The sequence below is a fragment of the Azolla caroliniana genome, unplaced genomic scaffold (genome assembly GCF_043228905.1).
Source record: "Azolla caroliniana isolate FFs.n. ecotype wild unplaced genomic scaffold, voAzoCaro1.0.p SCAF_8, whole genome shotgun sequence".
Classification (NCBI taxonomy): domain Eukaryota; kingdom Viridiplantae; phylum Streptophyta; class Polypodiopsida; order Salviniales; family Salviniaceae; genus Azolla; species Azolla caroliniana.
In genome coordinates, this window is record NW_028230443.1 from 21,486,477 (window position 1) to 21,509,111 (window position 22,635).

Here is a 22,635-nt window from a genome sequence, read left to right on the forward strand (position 1 = left end):
CATGTCCACAAGAACCTAAAGTGAAGCAAAATAAGGCGATCCGCACAACAAACGATGAACCGATTTACAAACACATTGTCTAGGGCTAAGAATCGGCAACGGTTCGGTTTCGCCTTAACCAGTTTGGTCCATAACGGTTTGGTTCAGCTTGAGCCATCCTAAACCCAGCTCAAACCTGAACCGAACTGAACCTCCAACGGTTTAACAGCTCGGATCAGGCTTGAGCCTAGCCATTGCCTACTCCTATAGACCAGAGCCTGAACTGAATTATGTAGTCCCCAATACAATAGTCTGTCTGTTGAATGTGTTGCTCTAAACCAGAGTAATATACATACTCTATCTGTTGTGCAGAATACAATTTAGGCCAATGAATGAATCCACTCATTTAATTCAGAAATACATACATATATGTGAAGAGTTTTCCATGTAAGATTGAAGCGCAAACAATGGAGCATCTTCTAGGGTGTGTTTCTTCTTCATCATCTCTGTCAGTGCACGCAAATGCATCAGGAATCACCACCCATCTTTGTATCCATGGAAACAGGGGATGTTGGTCTCAACACAAGAACGCTTTCATTAAGCAAAGCTTCATATTGGAGAAGAAGAAGAAGAAGAAGGGAAACTTCATCACTGCTAGGAGTCGTCATGGTCAGGAAGAAGATAGAGATGAAGAAAGATCCGATTCGCCTGTGTCTAGAAGTGGTATAAATCATGATGCTCTGCCCCCCCTAGAAACAGAGAAGATTTCAGAAACCCTAAAACGTGAAGAAAGGATAGAATCAAAATTCGGTAATTCTGGTGGGAAAGATGGTTCTCAGAAGAGTATTGAAGACACACTTGGGTTGTTGAAGGAGCAAATGGTAGAAGACAGGAAGAAAAGTATAGAAAGGAACAAGGAAGAGGATGATCGAAAGCTATTGAAGAGGTCTAAAGTACTTGCAAAGCAACTCATCAGTCGATCTTCGGCCAATGCAATTGGTTTCATCTCGCAATTGTGGGTCAGTGCTGGACTCGTAAGTGTGTGATTTCTGAATCCCAACCTGTAATGTTAATGGACAATTTGAGATCAACAGATTGAGGAATTTTTTAAACTATATTGAGAATGTAGAAAAGATAACTATAGGATTTTTCATGCTGTGATGGTAATGACCATAACTGAAGTCATAGTCATGTGTGACATGATGTGGTAAGGAATGTTACCAGAAAAGTGAGAATAGTAAAGTATATGTAGATTTTGCCCAAACCAGAGGGCGCTTGTAGTATGGTAAAGGATGTGTAGATTCATGACATGCCACCAAACCACTCACCCATATAGCAGAAAAGTAGATGTAGATTATCATGGTATATGCATATTCACCAAAGGTCTATATGGCAGAAAAATTAGGTGTCGATTAATTATAGGCTTGTATAGCCCAAGCGTAAATGTACATTTACCATAGGCATATATAGCAGAAACGTCTGCATAGATTCACCATGGCCCTTTATTTCATCTATCATGGAAGAGATGATTGTACTAACTTATACATCTCTTTGTTCATGTGTTAGTTTAAAGTGGTGGCATTGGAAGTAAGACCGAGTCTACTTTCTGGAGAGGCGGATGGAGTTCTACTTGATGATGTGTGCCAGGTTTGTGGAAATAAAATATCCCCTGATAGAATATGATGCATCATTTTAACTCAGATTTCTTAGCCACAGCTTCATTCGATAAAGTCTTTTATGAAGCATTGGCTGAAGTGATGTTGGTGATGTTTTATATGCCTGATTTGGGCAAAATGGTTCTTTTTTCTATTGATTTTTTGGGCATCGGACTCTATTTTAGTGTTAATTTAATTCTCGAATGTGTTTATTGATTTATGTTTTTGACAGGTTGGAGATGTTGTACTAGTAGGTGATGAAAGTGTTCTAGAGAGTGAGATGACTTTCCGAGAATCAGAAACTCTAGTAAGTAGAAAAATCTTCTTTTGGTGATGATCCAACAAAACTTCATATGAATGAAGATTAAAAACATCATGAGCTAAGCTTTTCTCACTGAAAAGCAAATAAAATAATGGTACAAGCAAATAATCTGCCAGGAGGGAATTCTACAGAAAAGAAATAATAAATCAGAAATGTCTAAAATAACCTTATGTTAGAATATGTCACTTTAGCTTTTTATTTTTGTTAAAACTCTAGCATTAAATTTTTACGTTTACGATCCTTTAATGAGTGTGTGTGTGTTGTTCATAGATATATACACACATATATAGATAGATAGATAGATAGATAGATATACTCTAGAGTATTAATATTGATAGCATTTTTTGTTCTGATTGCTTTCCAATTGCTATGGTTTTTAGCTTTATATCGATAATGTGGTAAATCAACGGCATATTGTTGTTTATAGGTTGGTTATGATCTCGTTGATGAAGATGGAAACTACCTAGGGAAGGTAAACATTACGATGCTTTGTGGTTTGCTAAAAGATAGGTTTAACATTTGCATTTAGTGGGAGAATAATTCTATAGTTGGTTTTTGTTCCCTTGAGTAAATGCTTTTGATGAATATTTTCATATTAATAGTTTTCAGTTTAAATGAAAAGCGTACATTGTATTGAATTCTAAACAAAGTTTGATGTGTGCAAGGTTCGTGATTTCAGCTTCAATCTTCATGATGGGAAAGTCACTTCGTTGGAGTTTGATTCCCTAGGATCCTCCTTGATTCCATCAAGCCTTGTAAGAACTACCTCCAAAAATTAGAAGTTCTTCATATGATGTATATTACGAGATGAAGTTGTTTAATCTAGAAAAGCAATTGAATTCGTTGTTTTATTGTAAATTTGGGTTAATCTTTTAAAATACTGTTATATAAACATCTTGAGTGTGATTTTGTTTTTTGTGTGTAGCAACAACAGTTTATATGTATGCCCTTACTCAACTGTGAATTGGATGAATCTGTGCAGATTAGTACGTATTGGTTGGATGCTGAAGAAGTAATAGAAATATTTTCAGATTGCATTATGATCAGACAAGGAGCCGAGGCACGAATCAGGAGGCTTAGCAAGGTTTGTTCTATCATGATTTATGAGTAAACATATTTTGAACTTTTAGGAAAGTATCAACTGTTAGGGGTCCATCATAGTTTACCACCTGTTAAGGATCCATCATGATTTACTCATACGTCACAGGGTTAGAATGAGGATCAACATGCCCAAGGTGCCAATTAGATTAGGTAATTTTAGCTGAGTTAGAATAGTTAATCAAGTTTAGAGTCTATACTTTATGTAAACACATGATTATAATGTGAAAATCATATCGAACTCATGCATGGTTACTCCAAAGGAAGAAATGAATCTAGAGTTCTTCCTGTATAGGATGAGAAAAAAGAGTCAGATAACTAACTGATAGTTATAGCTCAGCTGAACCACTGAACTTACTCTTATGGTCTTATCAAGCCTATTTCATATAAAAATTAGTGGAGCTTACGGAATATTATTACCTATATTCCAACCACCCTTAAAAGGTCTAACGTATGCAATTACAGGGATTATGGCAGCTCCCGACTGTAAGACAGGGAAAAACACGAAATATAAAGATGATAAGGAGAAGAGCATCAAGGAGAGAGTCTTCTGAAAGTGAGACTGAGGAGAGTAACTCGAGGCAATTGCCACTAAATCAATCCTCAAGTTTTCTCGGAGCAAACGAATTTGATAGTCTCGGTATGGAATCAGAATCAAAAGACCGTTATCAAATTCCGGTGGACTACAGCGCATCGCGTTATAGAAGATGAAACTGCACAACCATTGTGTATATACATAAGTATGCATCATAAACATATAATTGAGAAGTAAACATCATATTAAGGATCCAGGAAGTATTCATACATATCAATCCTGCATTTAGTATCAATTTGCATGGATCCTTTTAGAGAATTTGTATGTGGCTGTGACTCCCTTAAGATGAGTTTTCTACACACACGCACACAAAGGGAACGGAAAGGGGAGAGAGAGAGAGAGAGAGATGACAATGTATTATTATCGTCTAACAAGGAGTTATGAGTTATTTTATTTGTTGTTTAGTAACCCATAGCTCCTAAGATCTTCTCAATTCTTGTGCAACATATGTGGACCTCATGTTTTCAGATAGTAAACACGTGTTTCTCCCCTTGTTGAGAGGTTAAAGGTAAGTACGTGTAGGGCTGCTTTTGGTGGGATCCAATGTTGTGCAGCCTTCATAGATTTGGTCTATATTTTTGGGTGCTAATCATCTATCATCTGTTTACTTATGAATGGAAGGAGGCCAAGAAACTTCTGAATAGGATCTTTGGCTCTTATCCTCATTATTGAATGATCACCACACTTCTGAGTCTGTTCTTGTAGGAATTGGCAACAGTTCAGTTTTGGCTTAACTGGATTGGGCAGGGTGAGCCTTGCCAAACCAAGCTCAAATTGGTTAAGGAAGCTCAAGCCTTATCTGAAGCCAAACAGAACCACCAAACCATTTAAAAATGGTTTAATGGTTGGGTTCAAGCTTGAGCCGAGCTGTTACCGACTTTTAGGTATAAGACCTTGCAATTAGGGTTTACGTAAGGTCGTCAATCCACTCATTATTAGCTCCCAAGCTAGAAAATGAGGTCATATTGGCTAAATAGTTGGGAGTTGTTGCCATGGTCAAGAGAGTAGAATAGAATTGAATGGAAATTTTATTGTCCATGATGAAGCGAATTTTGATTTATGAGACCAAATCAACATATCTTGTAAATGACTCCTTTCTAAGAAGGGGGGTTACCACTCCAATGTAAAACCTCTTGATGTGAAAATAATGCACACATGTAATCACCATTCTCAGTGGAAATTTGAGTATGACGCTTGAATTATCATGCTTGTTTACTAATTGGTTTAATTCAATTCATTAGCCAATATTCTAGGAAACCTTGCTTGATAACTTGAACCATGATAGTTGCTATCCATTGATGAGTTTGTGGTCTCGTCCATTCCAAGAGCTCACTTGTCATTGAAGTTGTCTACTACTTTACAATAGACGCATGCCATATATGGTGTTTCTATACTCAATGTTATAGGCATTATTGCATCATGCATATTAAGCTTACATACATATTGTTCCATCTCTTCATTAGTGAATTCAGCAATTATAGCTTATTTTTTGCCATTGAGTTGTCTCCATGCTAACTTTGTTTGGAGTTTAAACATTTGCATTTTCTTCTTCCTTGGCATTTGACAATATTGCCCCTTCTTCCCCATCACCATTCTTTGATATTGATATAATGTCAAGGCGTTCTCATTTTTATTTTTTTTGAGCTTGAACATTTCGAGATGAGCCTTGCATTCTTCATCAAACCAAGCATTGCATGGGGAAACTAAGAATTTGATGTCCACCTACACATGCACAAAAATATGAATACCCTACCTTGAGAATGACAACCTTCAATTGCGCTCAATTTATTTTCACATCTTTACTAAGGGAGAGGTGTGAAACATAACCCCCAACCTCATTTGCATATAGATTAGCTTTTCCATAGTAAAGTCACATAATGTACCTCTTTTCCTTTTGTACTCTGATTCATTGGTCAATGTGTGTGTTTCTTTTGTTGCAATTTGCAAGTATAGGGCTTGTGGTCTGAGTCTGATGACAATGGGCCAATACTAAATGTATTCACTATGGATACATCACATTCTTTTACCAATACATTGTCAACTATACTTCTTCCTTTGGAGGCTAGATGACATGTCTAAGAGTTTCATTTCGTTCTATGGTTCAAGCATGCGAGTATCTAGGATTTGCAATGCTATTTTCTTCATGGCAAGTGACACCTCTTTCAAATATTTAATCGTCATTGCTTGCAAATCCATCGTGTGTTGAAGTATCATTTCTCTCTGATTCCCTCTCGTTATGAACATGTACTTCATTTTGCAATTTTATTAGTTTGTCTTGTAAATACATGCATATGGTTCAAATTATTTCAATGGACAAGGAATGTGAGCTTCCACCATAATGTTCTCACACCTCATCAACAACCTTTGATGCCCTTTGAGCCATGTTGGATGTTATATCAAATTTTTGTAAGCAATGCCTAGTTTAGTGTCTAAATTCTACTTTAGCTCGTCATGCTCATATATTTTATCTTACGTGTCTGATTTAAGCATCCAAGTACTCAAAATGACCATCTTGTCTTCTAGTTTTAGAATGCAAAAATAGCCATACTAGCATGTTGTTGGAGTGATTTGTTCCTTCAACATTGATAAACGCAAAAAGTAAGATAGATAGGGACTCTTGATGTTCACAAACTTTATTAACGAAGTACATGTGAAAGTGAGTAGGGACTCTTGAAGTACATCTGAAAGGGAGTAACATGTCTTGATATTCAAGACCTTTACGAATGAATGTCACAATCAAGAGCTCACACTATAATTGTGAGAGAAATTTGTGCAAACATTGGGTTTGGTCAAAAAAGTGTGGAAAGCATAGTTGGATGTGATCAAAGGCAAAGGATTGTATCAACGTGTGATACTCACTCTTGAACTTGTTTAGGGAAAATTCTGCATATTCAATTACTCCCATCACTTGTGCCTCAACGCCTTGTCTCATATCATATTGAGTGTGAGTTAAGTCATGTGGAAGCAATGGTTTGAATGGTAGACAACAATATGGGTTCTTACATGAATTGATGTGCATGGTTTCCTCGTTCAGCAAAGAACATGGTTTTGTAGTTAGGTGCAACATATGTAGTATATTGTGTGACGTGCAACCCTCCATATTTTTTCCATGTTATGATACATTGGCATTGCAAAAAGGCCTCATTCACAAAAGCATTTATTAATGCATCATGAAGCAAGTACATTGCATCCCATTTTCCAAACCATTTTTCCATATCTTGCATCCAACTTGAACACAAAATTTAGCTTTAATTTGTATTTTGGATCTTTTCGTTTGCTTCCCACGCGATTCTAGGAAGCAACATATAAAGCTATTTTGCGAAGAAGCAGATGAGAAGGTTTCAGAATGAAAAATGAACACATTGTGAAATGTTTCCAATTCAATATATTAATGTGTCATTGATGAGCTAATGACGTGTTACTCAACATTTTTGGCCCCTTACTCTTTTAGGATTTGACCATGTAAAATTTGTTAGCATTGTCTTGTGATTGTTATGACCCCTTGGGTTGTGGAAAGTGAAATTGTCTTTCAAAACAAGATATGCATCCAAATGTTCTCAAACTTAAAAGCAAAAGCAAAATCATAGTGATTCCTAAGACTTCCAACATACAACCTTGCTTTTAGTGATCCACAAATAAAGAATAAAGCTTCTACTTTAAATATTAATACTTCAAAGTCTAAAAAAAATACCTAGCGATTTGAAAGTTTTGCTACCTACATCAACTATGATTAGACTAATGTGAATTGAAGCCTTTTGAATATTTTCATGTTCCTTAATACTCTAGGTGATGAGCATAGCTATTTCTTCACTCGATTTACTCCTTCATAACAGTGTTAAAAGAAAACTTTTGAGTTTTGTTTGATCCAACATGTATGTGCTTTTGATTGAAGTTGCCAATTTTGAGATAACACACCTCAAATTCTGTAAACAATTTTACTGAGTTTTACCTGGGTTTCTTTTTGACAAAAACCATTATGACATGTTGCTTGATGGGACAGACTGAATTTTTTATTATATCCTAGCTACATCAGTTTTCAAGGCATAATATAATGCACAAGATGAGACATATCCATTTGATTCATTTGTTCACGACAATCTAGAAGCATATATGATATAGTTGGAGAGTTTTAAATTGGTGTCCAGAATCTATGACAATCACCTCATTATAGAAAAAACTATCTCCCAAGTTTAGTCGAGAGAGAACATTAGAGAGTAAAATCATAATGCACAATCACCTCAATCTGTGACCATCACCTCAATACATCAGAAGTAGAGGAACAAGTAAATTCTATGTCATTTATAATCTCAATTATAAGAGGCAAACAAACACTTCATTTACACTACATTTTTTGAAGATAAAGACCGCTCCAAAAAGAGCTTCGCATCACTTCCTTAGACAGGCATTTACATATGAATCTCCCCTTCAATAACAACTACTCCCAAATAATATTTCATACATCCTTTCTTCTTTATTTCTGGTGCAGATGATAAGTAACACATACTCCTACTCTCATTCAAACCAACCTGATTGATTGACACAAGCCAAACAAGTATCTGTTTGCCTAGCCCCGATTTTTATGTGTTATGATGTTATCATTATAAACTGTAGGATTGTTTTGTTTTGGCTGTGTCATTTAACCACCAAATAAGCCCATGATATCAAAAGCTCATGCATGAGTTTATCCAAGCAAATGCAGTCATTTTGAAATCTTGCAAGATATAATAATCAATCTTGCAAGATATAATAATCTAAGGAATAAAGCGCCAGTGATAACATCCTGATTCATGATTGTACCACTACATCTTTAGCAACATGTGCTGCATTGCCCTCAGTTTTCACACTATGCTTGGAAGTTTGGTGCATCAAGTCTGCTTTTTTTACTCTAAATGTTGGTGTCGATGCCTTAAGTCGTTCTCTCTTCACGGCTTTATTTACCTTGGACTCATGATTACCTTCTTTTGACACTTGCTGCGATGATTTCCCTGTCTTATTATTGATTCCATTAGAGACCATATGCCTAGTTAATGTTGTTGAGTCACTCTTCTCAGCATTTCTGCTCCTAGTTTCCTTCAGGCTATTAGAATCAGGTTTCTCGATATTATTTTGACCATTTTGGTTATTTTCATTGGACTCATTGACATGAATAATTTTGATGGCTTCACTTCCATTAAGTGCTACATCTCTAGATTCTCCATCCTCATTGTTGAGATCCACGCCACAATCAAGTTTGTCTGCATTTTCATGGCTTTCTTTGATGCTGTTATTGTCAATAAAATGCTGAGGTGCCGATATCACTTCTTCAGGTATTTCTTCTCTTTTTGTATCAAGTGTCACTGTTTCTACATTATCTTTCATGACTTCATTGCTAACTGAATTCCTTTCCTTTCTTAACTTGTTGTTATCTTTGGACAACGAGCTTCTTAGAGCTTTTTTTGAAGAATCAAGACTATGTTTTACCGATACACTCTCACTGTTTTCATTTGATACATTCAGTGAGCTCCCATTCGCCCCTTCAGAAGATATGGAACTATTCTGCCTCCCAAGCTTAGGTGACTTGGCTCGCGTTGTTGGAATCTAGAGCAGAGTAAACAGACATCAATGAACTCTCAATATGAATAAAAAAACAATTAAAAAAATAGGCTCAGCCTCTGCCTAAGCAGTAGTTTGGCAGGTTAAACCTAATTGTTGGGAGTTAAAAGTTTATACACACTTTTTTCAGCTCGGCTTTGGGAGGGACACCTTCGCTGTAGAAGGTAGGCATAGGTGTTGCCTTGAATGTCAAACTTCTTCTTAATTGTTTGATCTCTGCATCCGTCTCTTCCTGTAAGAGAAGCATGTTACTGAATAGTCACACTTCGCAAGTGACTCGAGTTCTCCTTTGATGCACATTTGAGGTCAAGAGAATACCTTTGATTTTGCTTGAATCTGTTTCCTTTCTTCTTGTTTAGCAATCTGTAGCTCTTCCAATTTTGTGTAGAACTAATGCAGATAAGATCAAGGTGAGGTTTATTAATAGTCCATCCTATTTTAGATCTTAATGTGATGGCAGGGCTTCCAAATAACTACCTCTTTCCGCTTCTCTGCTCGCTCATCACTCTTAAAACTGAAACCACTCGCAGCAGCAGCAGCAGCTTTTGCCTTCACTGTTCTGGATGTTCTGCCAATAGTTAAGAAATCATGATTTGTACCAAGAAACCTTATGATTTGTGACAAGAAACCTTCTTCATTTTTGCATATTCTACGAAGGATACGCTGAGGAGATAGACTGAATGTCATCATCGTCCACTTTATAATCCGTAAGAGCATCATTGCTGAGGCTAACCTCCTCCATGGACCTTTTGAAGAAGAAAAATTATAATAATGTGAAGATGGGTGTGGATGAAACCAAATGTAATACTGAAACATCGTAAAAATGGTAAAATATGAAAAATGCTAAAAGAAGAAACTAAAAACTTCTTGAAAATAGTCCGACACAGAAGTCTATGAATGTTTGGTCTCACTTTGTGTTCTCTTCATGCATGGATTTGATTGAGCTTGAATTCGTCTTTTTGTGCACCTATTATAAGCCAAACAAAATACAGCATCCTCGTCAGATGACAAGATTGCATATGTAAAGAGCACGGATTTCACATAGAAGTAACAATAATTAGAACCTTAATTTAACAAGTTACCAGGATAGAGACATACCCTTCTCTCAAATACAAATTAAAAGGAGCACATATTGTAAACAAAGTTAAAATATCCTCATAGAGGTGGCAACCTCAAGTAATCATACCGGTCCATCTTTGGTGACTGAATCCAAGACACTACGATGAGATTGGCGAGATTGCACAGATGTTTCCCCAACATTCAATCGTCCACCTGCAGATGCCCTCTTATCGGTCGCAAGAGCGAATGGCTGAGGAACAGTGACATTGTGACGTGAGAGACTGCCACTAAACGAACGCCGAGTTGCTGGAGAAATCGTCTCCGCTTCAGATTCTACAACTAGATCCGAGTGATTGTGTTGTGCTTCTGCTCCACCATTGGACTTTGTAGGAATTCTTGAAAAAGATGACGCTTTAGAGATCTTGGCTCTATTAACTGGCCCTACACTCTTCTTTACATCACTTTTTTGCCCACTAGCTTGATCTTTCTTTATTTGAGCCTGTAATGTGAGACACAAGAATTAAGTTTCCATGGTATATATAAAAGATCAGATGGTCCATACATACCCTGCATTAATACCTATAGAGTGCACAAGTACTTCAATACGAAGGGAAAATTTTGGATTAGAATGTGTCAAGCATGGTGATGTAGTCACAACCCATTTGGACCCAAACACAGAGTTAAGATCAAATTAAATTCTTGTTAACCTTAATTAGACTCCATCGGTTAGAACTATTTTAATAACATCTTATCGGAACATGTGGACACAATGTAGAAAACAGATGACATTTTCTTATCTTCCACACTTTGTTCTTTCCATTGTGGACTTTGGAACTAACCTGACATCCAAGATCTACCTTGGTCCTTCAACACAAAGACTATCCTTAATTTGGGTCATTAATCTCGCTTATTCATGTGTTAATATCACATATCTCTCCAAATGACAAGAAGGAGCAATGTCAAGAATAGACATAATTATCCTTACCTTTGGATTCGGTCCCTTTGCTTGCGAAGAAGATAGAGGTGCAGCACCTTTGGATTTCTTATCAATGGTGATACCTTGTGGTTCATCTTTCAGCTCTCCCTTTTGGCTACTTTCAGTGGAATCCACAACCTCCTTAATAACTGCATCATCCACCTTCTCTGACCCATTACTGTCATTAATTCCACCGATACTATTGTCTGGATACTCAGCTGTGACATTCTCTTCAGGATTTTCTCCGGAATGCACTTCAAGATCCTGTTCCAGATTCTCTGTGATTTTCGCATCCTGAAGAGATCCATTGCGATCACCCAGAATTGACATTTGTTCGGAGTATGATCAAGGTTCTGTGGGGACAACCAGAAGAAATGGATTATTCAGGGAAGCAAGATACCATGAGTTTTGATTTCAGATTGGGTAACATTGCAGCAATGATGAAATACAGAGAATCTAAAGATCAGATTAAATCAAATACATAAACTCCCAACTTTTTACATACGATACCAAATCTGTACGTTTAGCTCTTAGATGGGAAATATCTGTTTAAGGATGTACAAAACTTCAGAAAACTAATCAAAAGCTGAACAGAGTATCCCTCATAGGGCTAATAAAGAACATTAACAGGATAAAAGTTCAAAGGTTAGGTTTTGGATCAAAGACCTTAACTAAGACATTATAACAAGGGAAATTTATTCCAAGGATCTACAAAAACTCAAAGAAAAAATCCTAAAGAGAACTGATTCAGATTCATACAGTATGAAATTTTCATATTTAGATCTACATTCCCCGGGGACGGGGGAGGAAATCTAATGGAAAATAGTATTAATGAAGAAAACAGAAATGCAAGAGAGAAAAACACATGAAAATATTCATAACAACGAATCAAACGTTCATGTTTAGATCTGCATTTGCGGGAGAGCGTTAGGAAAAACCGATTGAAAATCGAGAAATTTGGGGAAAATGAGAGGGTTGGACACATGAATCAAGTGAAGAAAAGAACCAACCTGAGTAGAAGAAACGGAGATGAAACAATGTATCCACAGAGAGAGAGAGAGAGAATCTCTCAGACCTTTTATAACCCTAAATGAGGTCTCAAAAAATTACAACTCCCAAACAGACTAAATAAACGTGGGAATGGAGATCTTTACGACTTAGATGGGAGGATATTCAAAGAACCCAATGAGGCAAAGGTCCAGATTCTCGCATTCTCAGACTTGGAAAGGCTCAATCTGGGGGGGTACAGAGATCAAGGAAAGGAATCTTCTAGATTCTGATGAGCAAAATCGGAAGGAGGAGGAGGAGGAGGAGGTGGGTATGAAGCTTTAGCTATGGTGCCTTCTCTGGTGTGTGTGTGTGTGTGTGTGTGTGTGTGTGTGTGTGTGTGTGTGTGTGTGTGTGAGGTGGGTCTGAAGCTTTTGGCTATGGTGTCTTCTCTGATGTGTGTGTAAAGAGGTTTACCCAACAAAAGGATGAACAAAGGTTGTGAACCCAAAAATAAATAAAGTATTAACTAATTAGTTCACACAAGAGAGAGAGAGAGAGCTTTCATCAGAGAAACTTTGGGCCATGGCTAGGTGTGAGAAAAGAAGACCTGGACTGGAGTCTGGCAGAGAGACCTTCTCGGACTCCTGGCTCGAGTCTGGCAAAGAGACCTTCTCGGACTCCTGGACCCGAGTTGTTGTTCCTGCGCAAGAGCTTGGCAATGGACAGTGTGTTGAGCTTAACACTCAGTCGGCAACACTGAGACTCGAGGGGTTCTTTACGAATCGAGGAAAGCGAACGTGGATGGACTATGTCAAGTGTCTATTCCATAGGCATAGCTCGCCTGTTCCAAAAGTAGTTTTATACAAAAGGATTAAAGAAATAGACCATAGAGGAGGATGGACAAGGACACATATGATTTCGTGTGTATGTTTAATGGAGAGATGGTCATGTGATCAGTCATTGTTTGATATATATTGAAATTGCATGCCATTAGGAATGGATTAGGTCGCACCGGCTTTTTCCACCATGGATCGGTTTGTTTGATAGAGAGAAAAAGGGGGGGTGGGGGAGCCTGGAAGGGTTTTTTGAAGCACTAGATGGATGTCACGTTACTTACCACCCCATGTTAGAAGGTCATCTTATGCGATGATTGACTCATACTATGTACATGCATGTCTCTTTCGATGGGAATGGAGATAAAATGTCTTTTCACATACATTTCCATGTCATTGTGTGGTCACAATAAGCTCAATAGCCATGTCCACCCATATGATTATGAGTCCTAGTGGAGTGGAGGGAGTGAGAGCGGAGAAGATAGGGGTTGGGGAAAAATGTCACTTCTCCATCGCTTGGGGGAACAGGTGTCTAGTGTCATGTTGTGATACTCAAACTTAAGTGGAGAACTACATGGAGCATGTTTCCATTGGGGGGGGGGGGGGAATGAATTTTACTTGATTAATGTGGTTTGGAAATCGGTCCTTTCATTTGTTATCGATTGCTTAGTCAGCCGAGGCCTTAACGATTTGGTCAAGATATCGAAAGATATATATGTATACACACACATACACACAATGTTCATCGGTACATTGAGCCCAATCACATTTACACAATGTTCGAGAAAAATTTGTTTGGTGATTTGTTCATTTGCCCTTTTCATGAATGAAATAAATTGATGCATTAGAAACACCATGAATTTGTATATATAGGCAGTTTATATATATATTATATATCATGTTTCCAACCGTAAAAGGCCAAAAACTCAATGGGTATTTCATTGAATGACAGTAGATTCTTAGTCGTTTACACATGGACGTGGTGGCCATAATTCCCCCTTCATTAAACCAAGTTTGACCACACATAGCATTCATGAAATCTAAAGAACAACAATATGAACTAGGCCTCGTCACATTCCATACTCGTTTAAATGAGTTTGAAGGTTGTGATTGAGAATAACAATTGAACCCCATTCAATGGTTCAATATGCTAAGACAACCTAGGAAGTTTACACTCCTTGGGCCCATGTTAAGTTTGTAATACTTTGTATAAGGGGTCCAACATGTGAGAAATATGACTTCAGACTCTAGTCATTAGGCCTGAATTTCAATGTGCTTATTTAGAAACCTTACATGAACCAATTTAAGGTCAATTTTGAGCTTATTGATACAATATGAAATTGTAAGAGTTCAATCGTACGAATGCAAATTCTATGCTAATGAACGTATTTACTTTGTCTAAGCAAATGTTACATAGGACTAACTAGGAAATGGTGTCAAGGGTTTAAAAAACCTTGTGCAAAACCTCGAGGAACATGTACAAGTTCACGAAGGTCAATAAATTAAAATAGGAATTATCATTTTTGTCTGAAGTTTGGTACGTACCTTAAACTTTGGCCTTATTTAGAATATTTGTTTGGTCAGCTAGGGAACAAACTTATGGTAGACCACATTACCCACAAAAAAGGCCAATATCGGTTGTTTTGATGGACCACTTAACTCATCTCAAATCATATCCATATTTACACAAGAGGTGTTCAATTCAGAGCCTAATGATTCATTGGCCCCAAATTTTTATTATTGTGGTAGGTGAAGGCGACATTTCTCTATCGATCCCTCGATCGTTCTCGTCCTTCTCTTTCGATGTCAAGTTTTTCGAACATGTGCAAAAAGCAAACCTATGTATATTTTATTGGATGAGGTTGTATTTTTGTTTCTTCAGTCCGAGTGTTGACCGGAAAAATGCATGAAGAAAGTTCATCATTAACCATTGTTAAAATGTAGTCCACGTGTTTTGGGCTTACTAAATAATCCACGAAATAACACAAACTTTTGATGAATATTTTGATTTCTACTTATGTGTACAGCTTTCATGGTTGGAAAACACGAGCACAAAAATGGTGGTGCAAGGGCTTACGCCACGAGTAGATTTGACAATGACTATAAAATCAATAAATGAATTGTACGCTCCGTTTTATGAGGACTAGGTGATGTCAATACTCTTGATCTGCTTATCCGATAACATCACTCTTCCATTGACAATATTTAAATATGGTGAGTGTTTCTCCCCAAAACTAGAAGCCCACTTTACAAATAAGTTGGCGCATGTGATGCATGTTAGAATGGTTATTTTATAGTTGTTAACGATTTCTTTCAAATTAGTTTAGGATAGCTCGATATAATATTGCATATGATACATGCTTCAAACTGGTTCATAATGCCTAGAGAAGAGAAGAACATACATTAAATATAAAGTAGAAACTTGTAGAGCCAATGGTTTTCCCTCCAAATAGAAAGAGAGGGAAATGCATTGAGTAGTTTCTTTCGTGATTTGTTTCAAGACCCTCTGGCGAATGTGGAAACTCAAGACTAACACAGTTAGCTCTAAACGGTACTAACCTTTCGTGAAGTAATGTCTTGGGAGATGAAGCTTAAAACAATGCATTCTAAACTCATCATATAGAACTTGTGTTGATGTTTCTAAGCATTGAAAGAAAATTAGATTTATAATTTGTGGCAATGGCATTTATTTTGTCCACATATAATGAATGTGAAATATAAAGGAGCCTCAAGATATGTCATGATTGAGTGTTATAGTGTTGACTATTATTTGGTAACATCTGGTGCCATCAAAGCGAAATTGTTTTCGTATGTGATCATCGGAGTCGTTCATAAATATGAAAGCATATATAACAACAAGTTTTAAAAGAGAATTCATACAACCGACCTGTTTGATGTTCAAAAAGGTACAACTTAAAGGGTGTGTATTCATTTATTGATAGGAGAAGTGGACCGATCAGAGATGGACTATCCATTCAAACTTCTACCAATCCCCCTCTGTTTACGATATTGTCAATCTTGCTTTCTAGCATGGCACTGAATAATAGATTGGAGTGAAATTACGATTTTTCAAAATGGAAAACACGATAATATTGCATGGTCAAAACCAAGAAATCAAACATGGTAGTTTGAAAATGACCACACATGTTTTTTTTTCCTTTTCCCTTTCTAAGTTTTTTCATCTGAAAAAAATCCACACACCTAATGCAAGTCACTGGGGAGCACCTCCCAAAACAATAAGTCTTCGACCCAACAATGGAGGCATCAATGTGTAATGGTCAAGAATAATTGTGGCCAACGTGAATGGAAGAGCAAGCTCTTGGGATCCTTCTCCAATGACCCATCAGAATAACCCGTCCTCCCATGTTGTACGAACGAAATTTAACCTTGACCACTTGAACATCTATGTGAACACAATATCTCCTTCTCTCATTATATCCAATCTTTGTACTTTTAGACACATTCATTTGAGACTTAAATATGCATCTCAACGACTTACAAAAAGGCATCACTAAGTTGCATCCAATAGCTCCAAGGAAGTAAGCGTGGATGTCGATTTTTGGATGATGATCGGGTCGATAATCAATAATGAGACAGGAGTCAAGCAAGATGGCATGCAATGAGGATAAACATCAGTCGCGATACGAGACAATCTTGTATTTTCTTTCACCTATCATGTGATGGTCCAAACATTTGGGTTCATTTTGTCTAAACCAAAACTTTGTTTTCACCCTATTTATGTTTGCGACTTTTTAAACCATGTTGCTTCCCACCTTTATCTTCATGTTTTCCGACCTTCAACTCACCAATGCTATTCTTTTAACATTAACTTTTATTGGCCAACAATTGCATTCTTAGATTTTATGTGGAAAAGCATATCGATAGTAGACCATAGATTTTTTGTTGATATTCTTTCATACTAAAATATCATTCCTCACCTCCAATAACTATGCCAACTATTCTTTTAAATATATGCATTGGTTTTGTCACTTGTGGTATTTTGGTTATTCTATATCAAAAGAGCCTTTGTATAAACATTTGCATGTATTTGGCTTTTTTTGCTCATATAAAGGTAGAGATGTGCACTACATGTCATTGTTGTATCGTCCTTTGACACACTTTTTATAAGTTTTCCACACTACATATAGATGCCAAATTCTATAGCATCAAGAAATTATCCCACTATACAAGATTACATGGCAACGTCATGCATACATTGAAAAAAAATATTAAATCATGATCAAGGGGAGGCCCTCAAAAGCAATTTCTAATGGCAACCTACAAGGCCTATGATAATCGAAATGATCACAAGGCAGTCGGTTGATCACACCAAAGACAAGTGTGTATTCTAAACAAGCACTTAAAGCATGATCTTAAAAACAATAAGCTTACAAGTCCATGTATCATTCAAGTGAGCAAAACTTAACACGCATAGATTCAAGTCATTTTATAATATAGTGATGACAAAATGGATCATTCAAGTGACTTTGTAATAAAGCCATGATAAATGGAACCACAATGGTCATTGACAATGACCTTAATTATGGCAATTGGAACACATCAAAATGTTCCCTCGAGCACACAAATACACAAAATTAATGCCCTAAAAAGGATTGTTGATCACTCCCTCTTGTTGAATGGATGATAGTGGAAGTTGGAGCTTGTACTGGGGCTAATAGTGAAATAACCCACACTACAAATCAAACACCTAGTTTAATTGAATTGGCTTAATTTAGTGATGTAACTTCATGGCTAGTAATATATAGTTTCTTGATTGATTAATGGTTTTGTTTGTTGCTTCACAACAAAAATAGGTGGAGTGGTATGTTTTTATAGCCTCGCTAAGTCAATTCCCAAAAAGAGGGCATAAATGTCTATGTCAATGTCATGGGAGACATAACAAACATATGATGATTGCCATAACGAGCTCTAGAAAAGTTGATAAAGATCATACATCGATTGACAAATTTGTAGTTTTATTATGATGTGAAACTAATTGTCGAAAAACTCTAGACAAGTACTTGCGCAAAGGAAGTTGCAAATAGTTTGAGGTCATATGGTCGATGCCGAAAGGACAAAAGGACTTTTGAAAATAAAAATGAGATGCATAACTGTAAGCAATAATGCAATAATATTATTGTATAACGATGACCCTCTATATAACGTATGTGACAAAGTTTCCATGGCGTGGTTGCTTCTTGTGCAAGTGGCTAGTGCAAAGTTTTATTATTGTGGAAGGACACTAAGAGGTAATATTGTAAATAAACATCATTGAGCCCATTCTAAACAGAACCTATTTTTCCCACAACGTTATTGATTATGTGTATAACAATCGGCAATGGTTCGGTTCGGTTCGAGAGTGTCAAAACCGAACTGTTTAAAACTTTCGAAACTTGAACCGAGTTGAACCACGAAAATGTTAAACTAAACAATTTAAAAAATCAAACCGTTAAAACCGTGGTTTCGGTTTTCAACTTAGGTCAAAATTTAAATTTAAAAATTTAAAAATTTTCCTAAAATGTGAGAATAAGGCTTGAAAATACAAAGATTGTTTTCAAAAGAAATTGTTAAACCGTTTAAACCGTGGTTTCTATCCGTTGAAACCAAACGGAAATCGAACCAAACTGTTTAAAAAAACCTGAACTTCAACATAATAAAATCGATCCGTTTTTAGTCTCACATTTCAACTCATGATTGAATTGAACCACCTCAATGTGATGTTTCCACAAATGCAAAGGTTTTGGAAGTCTTTTTGTTTTCACACTCAAGACTTCAATTGCACCACACCACCTCAACATGTCATTTCCATCATGCAAAGAAGTCGTGAGCAGTGTTTGGCAAAGTCTCTAGCCCCTACCGGAAATTTTCCTGCTTCTTATGAACGTAACTGGAATTTAAAAAATTTACCCGGCCACTTTCCTACAAGCGATAATGTCAATGGGAACATATTGAATTATTTTTTTGACGCATACAAAATCAAATAATTTTTCTTTTGCACAATACCGAATCAAATATATCACAAAAACAATAACGCTTTCCTATTTTTTTTGTGGGCCATAATGTAGAGTACATTAGACTAGAATAATCTAGTGATTCCATTTACAACCTATTTGGGGGTACTAATTTGAGATCTCTATCCCCCGAATTGATAGAAGACTCACATAGCACCAAAAACATAAAGAGGTTACTTTTTTGGGGGATTGGGGGGGGGGGGGGTGACACAAAGAAGAAGACGACACAACAGAAAAGCCATCACTCTTGGCTCATTTGACAATTACAACATTGTCAAAATCTGTAGGATGAATCTTATCCAAGACAACAACAATACTATCTTTGCATGCACAAAACATCATTTACAACAATTGTAAATATAATACATACTCTTAGATCACATTAGAAACTCATCATTTGTGATTTGATTGTCATTTCAACTCTTATGAAATATTCTCAACAAGGGTTGTGACAAATCGGATGGATTTTGTGTAGCGGAAGAATTATGTGTGTGTGCGTGGAGAGAGAGAACTCAAGGTTACAGAAAAACAGAAAATTGTTTTACAAGGAAACAAGAGTGACCAACATTACAAAAGAGACAGAGAAGGTGCTTATGTAGTCACCTTCTCTCTAGGTTCTCTCACTAGAGTCGCCTCTTGGGAAGGAGGTCGAGTCTTAACTACTTAAAGAATATGTGTCATAGGATATTAACTTCTATGACACGCTAATTATTATAGAAGGAGGTGGGGTGGTCACACACTTGAGTATTTGAGAGTGTGTTCCCACACACGGGAAGTTGAGTTTGATTCTGAACAAGGGTATGACAGAATCACCAAGTACGTAATCCAAGGGTTATCAAGGTTTTCTTTGACAACCCTAACATGAATTTCTAGAATTTTCCCCGAGAGGTGCACTTTAAGATGCATAAATCCATGGATGGTACACTGATGTGTTTGATCGTTTTAAGGGAGAAAGCATGCTTATCCCAACCACGACCGCAACTCCAACTACAACAGTAGTGTATGCTATCGATCCTCGGTTTTGTTGGCTTTGTATGTTTACTCTCGTTCTTCCATGTTGGAACTCGGCATCACTCTAGGATTCTCGAGGAATACTTTTCTTTGCCACTCCTTGACAATAGTTTAAATGAAGCATTAAAACTTGAACAAAATGTGTTCTAATACACTATTGAATGACTTCTTGAATAAATAAACTTTGAATATTGCCAAAACTTGAGCTACACCATAAAATATATCTTAACATGGAGTTATCTTGACTGACATGCAAGTATATATTTTGCTTAGAGCTAACCTAACATGATTAAAACCTCAAACCATTAAAATAATCAGCTTCCCTAATTTTAAGATAATTTAGGAAACAAATTGTCAATTATGTTGGCCAAAAGGCATGATAAATAATGGAACCAACAATGAGCATAATACCTTGGCACATGACAATCTTGCATAAGTTATGGCATTCATAAGTGTGAATGTTAACGAGCGGAAGCGTTAGACAGAACCGGCTCAACTGGATAACAACAGAGAATAAGAAGAAGGTTTAATGGAGAAGCTTAATGCACAAAGAGTATACGCGGGAGAGACAGAGAGAGCAGAACGTAAACGTAGATTAAAAAAATAAAAACACTCTGTAAAACTCTGTACATACAACATGCTAAACAACACTATTTTTACAAGTCCTCAAAAGGACTGACAGAAGTACTATGTACTTCAATGCTCATACGCGCGAGTGACACTAAATACGAGACAATGATTACTTAGTATTCTAGGCTACTACTAGGCTTCCGGTTCGTGCTCGAATCCGGCTCTCTGATCCGTCTCCCTGATCCGGCCGGTTGTTTCTGCATACCATCCGGATACTGATCTGGTTCTTGGTTCTGGATGCCGATCTGGCTCAGGCTTATCCAACCGATCCGGATCCGGTTGAGCTTGCTCGCTCAACAATAAGATCATCATCAATAGCGAGGATTACACGGTCACCTTCATCATCTTCATATTGCACGCCAAGATCAATGTGACACAATTAATCACTTAAAACTAATTAGCAACCTACAGTTTGGAGCAAAACAAAAAAACCATTATATGTGGTGATTTATTGACATCAAAATCATCACCAAGTCTTTGTGTTATTGTAGAAATTAGTTTTGTCAAGCTCTCAATTCCGAAACATTCAACATTCACGTAACTTCAATTCCAAGTCAAGGGCTCTAAAACCATAACCCATTTAGCATGTAAACTTTAAAATGAAAGTACCACAATTGAAACGATGAACATTGCCTTTGGAATCCTCTAGCTTAAAAGAGAAGGATGTTTCTAAACCTAATGTTGGATATTTCAAGTGATCAAGTATGATGCTTTCAACATAGGACTTTGTTACAAAATATCATTGTTTGGAGAAGGCCATGTAAAAATAAGTCAATCATATGAATGACATTCATCAATTGTTTAAACTCGAGAAAAACTCAAACCTATGATTGTCATCCTCATCTTCTAGAAGTTCCGATGCAATGGTTGAATCCCAAAACCTCTATATCATTATTCTTGACATATCAGTATTCCCCCTCAACACTGACAACCTACATCATCAATAATACACAAGAAGTTCTCTTAGTGAGAATACATCTCATGTATTCTTAAGAGTGGGTAGATGTAAAATGAAGTTTAAAACATGACAAATCTTCTATACCATAGGAACAATGGCATGGGCATCCAGAGTCCAGACAAGCCACAATGCAACCCTCAACCACAATCCACAAGAGAAACTCAAAAACACACACGGAACACAAGAATGATTTGGTTTCTTTTGTGTGATCATAACTCGTAAATCATTTGGTCTTTTTACCTCGATCTATGACAGGTAAATGAAGGAATTTTCCATCATGCATGACATGCAAAGCATTTACAATGCTCGTATCAATTGGGATACACTCTGGATTTGGAGTAAGAACCTAGAACAAGAGCATTGTCAAGACTCTTCATACATAATTGGAGACAAATATTTTACATGAAAATACCAATAAAAGGATACCTTCTCAACAAGTGTGAACTCTGGTGAAAGGTTCTGCACAATCACTCGCATTAAAACATCTTTTGACCTGAGACCATACCCTATTATTCAAATTTGATGACATATATGTCCACAAATTCAAGCTACAAATTACGCAAACACTTTTTGGATCAAGCCAGTAGAAAATAAAAAGTAGAAATCCCTTGAGGCTTATTACTATTACTTGTGATGATTACTGAGCTGACCTGCAGTTCTCGCAACTACTTACTACTATTGTTATTGCTACTCAGAGAGGTAGCAAGATTTACATTTAGAAAAACCTATAACTTGTAGGACTCCACTCGAGAAGATCAAAAGGGGAAACACATTATTATTAGTTTTTTGCCAATCGATTCACTCTTCAATGATGTTCTGAACAATATTGTTGACACAATCTACATTTGATATGCTATGGACAAGGACTTAGGGTTTATACAATCACTTACTTCTTGATTTTGCCTGATTCCTCAATCAAGTATGAA

The 22,635-nt window shown here is 36.8% G+C and overlaps 3 protein-coding genes across 3 annotated transcripts; 1 reads left to right on the top strand and 2 right to left on the bottom strand.

The window, feature by feature from the left end:
* Positions 1-291: 291 nt before the first annotated feature.
* LOC147861332 (uncharacterized) lies at positions 292-3,981 on the top strand. Its single transcript, XM_087323974.1, has 7 exons — positions 292-1,013; positions 1,546-1,626; positions 1,867-1,941; positions 2,384-2,428; positions 2,622-2,711; positions 2,939-3,040; positions 3,520-3,981. Exons 1-7 carry the CDS (start codon positions 447-449, stop codon positions 3,763-3,765), a joined length of 1,206 nt encoding a protein of 401 aa, XP_087180100.1. The 5' UTR covers positions 292-446; the 3' UTR covers positions 3,766-3,981.
* A 3,945-nt stretch (positions 3,982-7,926) lies between these two features.
* LOC147861333 (uncharacterized) lies at positions 7,927-12,561 on the bottom strand. Its single transcript, XM_087323454.1, has 9 exons — positions 12,287-12,561; positions 11,286-11,629; positions 10,428-10,799; positions 10,153-10,208; positions 9,904-9,987; positions 9,719-9,809; positions 9,560-9,631; positions 9,363-9,473; positions 7,927-9,226 (listed from the first exon to the last, which is right to left on the bottom strand). The coding sequence occupies exons 2-9, from the start codon at positions 11,604-11,606 to the stop codon at positions 8,435-8,437; spliced, it is 1,899 nt and encodes a 632-aa protein (XP_087179580.1). The 5' UTR covers positions 11,607-11,629; positions 12,287-12,561; the 3' UTR covers positions 7,927-8,434.
* A 9,254-nt stretch (positions 12,562-21,815) lies between these two features.
* On the bottom strand, positions 21,816-22,296 carry LOC147861334 (CBS domain-containing protein CBSCBSPB2-like; the record flags this gene model as incomplete). Its single annotated transcript, XM_087323373.1, has 3 exons — positions 22,136-22,296; positions 21,950-22,055; positions 21,816-21,847 (listed from the first exon to the last, which is right to left on the bottom strand). Coding segments are annotated over exons 1-3 (189 nt in total), but the record flags the coding sequence as incomplete, so codon positions are not given.
* Positions 22,297-22,635: the final 339 nt, after the last annotated feature.